Genomic DNA, 7,933 nt, shown 5'->3' with positions numbered 1-7,933 from the left:
GAAGAGGCAGGTTAAGTCCTTTGAATTCGGTCTTTTTCAGAGATTTTTCGCGGCGTTGTTTACGATGATTCAACGGAAGTGGTTGGTTTTGCTGTTGGATGGCGAGTTTCGTTGCGGTCCTGTCACATGGAATTTTGAATTACGGCAGCCTGAAGGGATTGTCGGATTTGGTATTGGTTTACGGGTGACGTTTGCACCGTTGGTAGATTCCACTTTGTCGTGGCATGAAGTTGTAGCGATAACGATTCATATCATTCTTCGACTTGTTGCGAGTCGTTCGAACCGTTTTCGTACGAATAATCTATTCGTCATTTACGTTACATTCCCCCGGTACGATGGATTTAAGTAGATTTATTTGTTTTCGTACGAATTTTTAGGGGAGCGGCACTTTCCTAGTGCTCCTTGAAAGATGTTATTAGACATCAGAATATGCATGTGCTTCGTTTAAACAAAAATTACATCTTTATAAGGTGTAAGATTTCTATGAATAATTGTACGAAAAAGTATTTTATAAGATTGGCTAGGAATTTACGTAATAATCGTTGCATCGTACGTGATAACTTTCATACTCTGTTACTACACGACAAGTGGCATAAAATTTTACGAACACGAAGTTAGGGAACTTCGGCTTTCTCATTTGGATTCTAATTTGTGGGCAAGCGTATTACACGTTTACTTCGCGAATTGAGCTCTGAACCGAAAAATTGTATCCAAATTACTTTAACTTTGAAACTGAGCTTGTTAAACTTTCCACACTTTTTACATTTCCAGAAGAAATACGAAGATTAAACTCGGTTCTACCGAAGATGTAATCCTTTAATTAAAATATCGAGAAATTTTTAATAAATACGTAAGAGTCTGTTACTCGCGTTGAAAAATTCGCAGCAGCAATTCTCCCCGTCGAAAAGCCAAAGATAGAAAGCAGATCAGAAATGAAAAAATTTCAGAATTTCTTGGTATTCGAGCTTTTTATAGCTTCCACGTCAAGGTACGCGCGCTTTTCTATTTCGATCGGATTATCAAACGAATCCGCTCAAAATTTGCAATAATATCAAGTATCCGCGAGAATCGAGTATCCACGAATCGTGGGAAAGTTCAAATTATTTCATCTGGTATTAAAATGAGCCAGCGAGTAAAACTTTTAAAGAACAAAGGACGAACTCCGTTTAGTTCGGGATTTACCAAAGTAATCACGAATTAAAATCACTTGTTGGAGCTTTCTCGCAGCATCGTTACGCTGCAAAGAACCTGTGAAATTCAACGAATCATCGTCTAAAAGATTTCCTTATTATTATAATTGCCCTATTCCTGTCACTCGTTATCTAATTTTCTATCTTGGCTCGCAAACCGCTGATATCGATCTCGTCCAATTAATTCGAACGACCAATCGATTCGGCATGTTCTCTGTCGTGTAAATTTTTCTATCATCGAATCGAGCAACTAGCTTCAAAATTCAGACGACCAAGTCGTGCGTGTACGTCATTTTATATTTATCGTTTCTTGTTTAACGATATTCACTAATTTTATACAGGGTGGCTGGTAACTGATGATACAAGCGGAAAGGGGGCGATTCTACGCGAAAAAGGAAGTCGAAAATATAGAATAAAAATTTTTCGTTTGAGGCTTTGTTTTCGAGAAAATCGACTTTGAATTTTCGCTCGGTACGCGTGCACTTTATCACGTCTCGTTATAACGGATCTCACTGTAGATCGTTGTCTCGATGGAAAAATTAAAAAAAAAAAAATAAAAAAGATAAAAAAAAAGTTTTTATTCTATATTTTCGACTTCTTTTTTCGCGTAGCACCAGTTACCAACCACCCTGTATATTCTCACATCACGCTATATATTTTTCCAAATGAACGTTTCACGTTACAAATTAACATTTCTTGCGATTTACCGCGGCAATTCTGAGATCACGTTTTTCGTATACATAAAGTCAACAAGTACATAAATTATTTCTACTGGAGAATTGTTTAAAACTCGCGATATAAACTATGATGCTCGTCCTCGAGACGCGAGATTAGTATGCAAATGAAAGAAAAAAGAGAAAAACGTATTATCACCTCGTTCGAAACAGCGAAATTGACCTTCGTATCTTCTCTACATGTTTACTTGACAGGAAGAATATTAATTATTTGCTATCTATTAACGTCGCGTTTATAGCCTCCTTGAAACCAAGCGAAAAAACTGCCAAGCTTAAACATCTTTTTAGATGCTTCGTTTTATAATTTACCAGCAATTACACAACGTGTAAGACAGTCTTGTTTTTTTAACGGTAGATACAAAAGAGAGATAATACGCTAGAATTACTTTACGTTCATTCTCGCGTCAAACGAATTGCTGAACACGACACGTTCGAGCTATTGAAAATGCGCGCGAAGTAGCTAAATCGGTCTCCGTTCGTTGCCGAGTATCATGGAGTACGTGACGTCATTGGAAGATAAGAGTTTCATTATCTTGGTTGCGCGTTGCGAGGGGAATCGGCACGCGTAACAATTTCCTACGATACTTTCAGAGTTCCACCGGCTGGCTACTTGCAGCCGACTCGTTGCCACGCGTGCATCGATCTTACCGAATGTTGAATGCCGATATCAACAACGCCTTATCTGTCTCTTATTTGTCACGCATTTCGTATCCATAGGCTGCGAGATAGCCGGGAATCTTCGACTGTTCATCGTCGATCGTAGTTATCGTTGTTGTTCGCGTGACAATCGTTCTTAGAATAACAATCTCGTCGAACCTATCCAGAAGTGTTGTTTTCAGTTATTATATCAGAATCAGAATTGTGGAAACTGAGTCATCGAAATCGAACTATATAGTGCACCCGCCACGATATTCCCGCAATTATTCGCTACACGTGCTTCAATTCTACAAGATTCCTACGTTATTGGCGACGTACGAGGAAAGTTATCGTACATGTAAGTTGTTCGATAAGTATAGAGGAAAGACGGCGGCCATTATATCGTGGATTAAAAGCGTAGGCGGTCAGTTTGAACTTTAATTGCTCAGCTTGTTAATAATCGGTGTAAAAACTGGTGACGATATTGTTTGGAGCATGAAGTCCCACGAGGTTTGGGAGCGAAGCTTCGCCTTCATCGAAAAGGAATTGCTGCCGGAAATGGTGCAAGATCGTTGCTTCTGCGAGCCGAATTCCAGGGAATTCGTCGAGTTCGACTCGGCAACGATTCGTCTCGACGAGCTGAGTCGAAGCAGCGAGATTTATCGCGTGACGATCGTGGTCAGGTTCTCCGGCGAGCCACGCAGCTTCCCGCTGTTACTGAAACTGCTTCCCGAGGAAGAGGCAGAGCACAAGAGTCCGACAGCGTTCGACGCTTACCAAAACGAAGAAATGTTCTACTCGAAGATGACGCTCAAGTATGGAACCGATTTGGTTCCAAAGTGTTACCTGTCGGATTTAGGTCGTTACGGAAGACCGGTGATCGTTCTCGAGGATTTGGAGGAAGCTGGTTACACGCAGGTGGACGGTGAATTGGACGAGGAACACTTGAAATTGTGCGTGCAAGTTCTGGCCAAGTTTCACGCCAGAGGGTTGAGATTGAAAGCGACAGAACCGCAGGTCTTCAGGGAATTCGAGGCGAAATTGCTTGAAATTTCTCTCACGGAAGAGACTATGTTGCATTACGAGAAGAGATCGACTAGGTAATTTCTTGATCCTTTCTTGCTAATAAGATGCGACGATGATTATTAGATCGCGGATTTTATCAATTAATGGGAGATTTTAAGATGAGAAGATACGTGGGACACGACAGACAAGAATAATTGATATAATAAATAATAAAATGATAAATGATAAAATATTCAAGATAAAGTATCTACGTGCTATATCTTGAATCGTGTTTCGGAAAATATAAAATTATGAAAAAATCCGCAAGATAATAAATTATGACGAACCGTGTAAAGATCGTAAGACAAAGGTTTCGTTTGACAGAATTTCGGGTACATGTGCCGATAGAAATGTACTCACGATATGATAACAAAGATAACAATGGTCTGTATATGAATGCTAGGAAAAGGCTTGATTTTCAAAAAGCATTGATTACGATTTCGCGTTGTGTCGATTACTCAAGTCGAAGATTAGGATCCACGTAACTTTGTGAAAGTAACAAGTACGTGTTTCTCAAAATCATACGATCTACCGTTTTTTTTTTTTTTTTTTTTTTTTAATATGATGTAAGGTAGTTAGAAAACGTAAACAGTAGGACGAGGAGAAACACTAAAAGAAAAGTTGGGAATATGTAACACAGAATTTTCTTAATTCTGGCTAAGCATTGGCAATTGTAGTTAACAATTGTAATTATGGATTGAACAAGTAGCATTCCATTTTCTTTTGCCGAATGTATTGTAATCGAATAAAATTAGTGCTACGACCTATGGATCGCGTATGAATTCTATGGCGGGATTTAACAAACTCTTAATTGACACTCTTGATGAAGTCATTTAAGCGTACTATAATAACGGTACTGTAGGTATAATAATTATTTCTTTAAATAGTAGTTTGAAAATAATGTGGAAACTAATTTTTTTCAAAATACCAGTACACATTTGTTAATAGGAAGACGTCAAGTATAAGAAAATGTAATCAATGACCGGATGGATACGTTATAATAACACCGAATCTTGGAATATAGCTTTCAACTTAAATTTCCCTTGGATGAATTTTCGTTCGTGATACTGATAAAAGGGTTGATAAATCTAACTGATGGAAGAATTGTATCGTATCGAACGTGCGATAGTTTCGTCGTTGGGAGATACAGAGTAGGTACCTGACCGGTAATATTGACGTTATCGATGTTACTGGCAATAAAATAGCAACATCGGTATAGGCGCAATAATCGGTACACAATTGAAGCGGACAGAATGCAAAATTGATCGAGTTTCCAGTATCAAGAGATTGACGCGAATCAATTAATTGCCAGTTTGTTAGAAAATCTGAGCGTAGCTACGTCCTCACCGTTCCATGTTGAAACATATTATTATAATAGATTCGTCGATAATGGTTTTCACGCCTAATCACGCGCAACCATATTTCTCGAAATTTTCGTTTCTTTCGTCTAACATAAGAAAAAATCGAATAGCAACAAGATGAATCTTAACAAAGTTAGTTCTTCGCAGAAAATATCGTGCAAGTTCGATTATTGTTTTCAGTCGGTTTGATTATTATATCAATAATATTTATTAATAATATGTATAATTAATAATAATATATATATATGTATATCAATATATCAAAATATTACATGCTACACGTACGCTGATTTCAGAATGCTGGATATTCTCGAGACGATGCCGAACTCTGGGTTCGTAGAGAGGATAAAACATAGATTAAACAAGAGACCAATGGAAATAGTGAAAGCCATCGCGACAGGGGTGAACGACGTCTCTACAATATGCCACGGCCATTTTTCACACGATAATCTACTGTTCAAATACCAGAACGGGAAACCGATCGACGCGAAGATGATCGACTGGCAAACAATGAGATATTGTTCGCCGGCTGTCGATCTCGGGCCCATTCTACTGTATAACGTGACACATGAAAATGGGCCGTCGGAGGTGCAGAAAATTTTGACGCTGTACATCGACACCGTCAGATCTGAATATCCAGAGGTAGACAGTGAACGTTTGAGAGAAGATGTCGTCGACAAGTTCCTCTTTGCTTGCGTCGTACTGTCAATTTTAGACCACATTACCGACGACGAACTTACTCGAGTTTTGTTATTGCTTGAACAGTTGGACAATTTCGATTAAACACAGAAACAGTTTTGTCAATCCACCAGCCACAGGTTTTGTCAAAATCACGTTTCACTTGGTATTATTAGGCTGTTGATATTTATAGAAATCAAAGTGTTTTAGCAACTATAAGGAGATAGGTTTCGTATTTAAAAGCGTAAAAGTTTATTATTACGAACATCGGTAGAGGATGAAAATATAGCACGTTTGGAAAACTACTTGATTTTTGCTTGCTCTTTGTTGGTTCAATCAGGTTACTGAAAAGTGCAGCTGCCTTTTTTATTACGTTATTCGAACATTGGAAATCAACGTTTCCCATCGAAACGAGTGTCTTTCGCTGATTAATCATTAAAACATCGGAACACGTCATTTTAGCCTATTTCGATGTGTACATAAATATGTTATCACGTGTTCTAACTAGGCCGTATGCAATATTGCGTAAAAGTCTTACATCATCTAGGTTACTGGTTTTATGGTGGCAACTAAATATACTTGTAGGAAAATTTCCACGTGATTTTATATAAGAACAAACCTTTAGATATTTTCTTCGTGGTGCTGTTCGTTTATGATTTCTTCCGATTCGAAAATTTCTTGCAATTATTTGTATTGATCGTTTAAAATGTGCTAGAAGAGGAAGCAATTTAGATACGTGATCAGTTTTGTAACGATATTAAATAGAATTAACGGAATTATAGCAGGTAAATAAGTGCGTTTAAAAATGATTCGAGATAACAAACGAAGGTCCGATAAAATACCAATTATCTGAAATTGATTGATACTTTCTGCGACGACTGCTATTTATTGGATATAATGTTTCCTATATGGCCGAAGACTGTTATACGAACGAATAGATCGAGTTTAGTAGAAGAAATCGCTTGTGGCTGGAGGTTTAATGTCTTTCTATCTTTAGCGCGCCATATTTTTTTTCTTCCTTTTAATAGATCTCCTTTTTTGATAAACGACGTTTTGTAACAAACGAATATTTTAGTTACAAATGCGGCTAATAAAACTAATTGTCCTTTTCAGTCCGATATATCGATGAATTTAAGATTGTACAGCTTGTTACCGATAATTTGCAAGGAATGCGATTGCATACTTGCAATTTTAGACTCAGAGATAATGACGATATTTCTAATATATTATCAGTAGAAATTACGCAGAAAACAATATCTTTAAGACTCCTGAGTCATTGGTCCGGATAATGATAATTCATAGATAGCGACTGTTTTGAATTTGTAAAATCATTAACTTCCGCCTTTGATCTCATAATTTATCATAATTTAATACGCGTAATCGCAGTAAAATACAATTCAAGGTGTAAGACTTTATGGATTTATCATTTACATATCGACTTTATCGTTTCTCTGATTGAGTCGCTTCTTTCGTTGTTTTCCTTTTTTTGTTTTTTTTTTTGTATTTTATAAAGATAATAAATCAGCCATTGATTTAAAAAGTAAATTATCTCTTTTGTTACCGATTTTTACGATAATCGTAACAATATAAAAAGACTATTAACACGATGTTTTACCAATTCCCTACTGTCGTTTTTCCCTCCTAAAAAGCAAGCATTTTATTGAAAACAGTGGAAATTCCGTCGCAGCGATAACACGCGACAGTTACACGCCAAACTTTTCATATTTTACCGAAGATTTAATATTTTCGAAATTATTATTTATATTTCTGATATTTCCTCTTTTCGCAGTGATAATATTTTTAAAAATGCTTATGAATTTCGGCTATTTCGCGCATGGCTATCGCATGGGTCTTTGCCATAGCGGCTATTGCCCCTAGCTGCTTTGACAACGTTCAAATGCATTCGAGTCATTGAATTTGATTTTTCAGCGCGTATAACCGAACGATGCTTTGATTCCCTCGTTTCATCGATGCTGGAAGATTAAAATGTAGATCACAGGAACCACCCTCTCGTTTCGTTCCTCTCCCCTTCTCTTTCGCTCTTCTGCCCTCTGTGTGCACTCCATCTACCCGCAGCTGTTACGACACACGGAACCGTATCGGCGTTGTTCTGTGAAATGTAACATTACTTTCGCCCCGAATAATGTTGCGGATGAAAAATGTACTTCGACCTCGCTCTGTTTCGGACACGGATTTATGTACTTACATACACCGAGCACCGCGCTTGCCACATTCGTTATCCAGGATCAAACGTTTCGTTTCCACTTTT

General features: G+C 37.6%; 1 protein-coding gene across 1 annotated transcript; it reads left to right on the top strand.

The window, feature by feature from the left end:
• Positions 1-2,507: 2,507 nt before the first annotated feature.
• LOC138189939 (uncharacterized) lies at positions 2,508-7,209 on the top strand. Its single transcript, XM_069132262.1, has 2 exons — positions 2,508-3,660; positions 5,283-7,209. The coding sequence occupies exons 1-2, from the start codon at positions 3,056-3,058 to the stop codon at positions 5,767-5,769; spliced, it is 1,092 nt and encodes a 363-aa protein (XP_068988363.1). The 5' UTR covers positions 2,508-3,055; the 3' UTR covers positions 5,770-7,209.
• Positions 7,210-7,933: the final 724 nt, after the last annotated feature.

The sequence above is a fragment of the Bombus flavifrons genome, chromosome 2 (genome assembly GCF_040668555.2).
Source record: "Bombus flavifrons isolate JBK064 chromosome 2, iyBomFlav1_principal, whole genome shotgun sequence".
Taxonomy (NCBI): domain Eukaryota; kingdom Metazoa; phylum Arthropoda; class Insecta; order Hymenoptera; family Apidae; genus Bombus; species Bombus flavifrons.
This window is presented reverse-complemented; position numbering and strand designations above follow the sequence as displayed.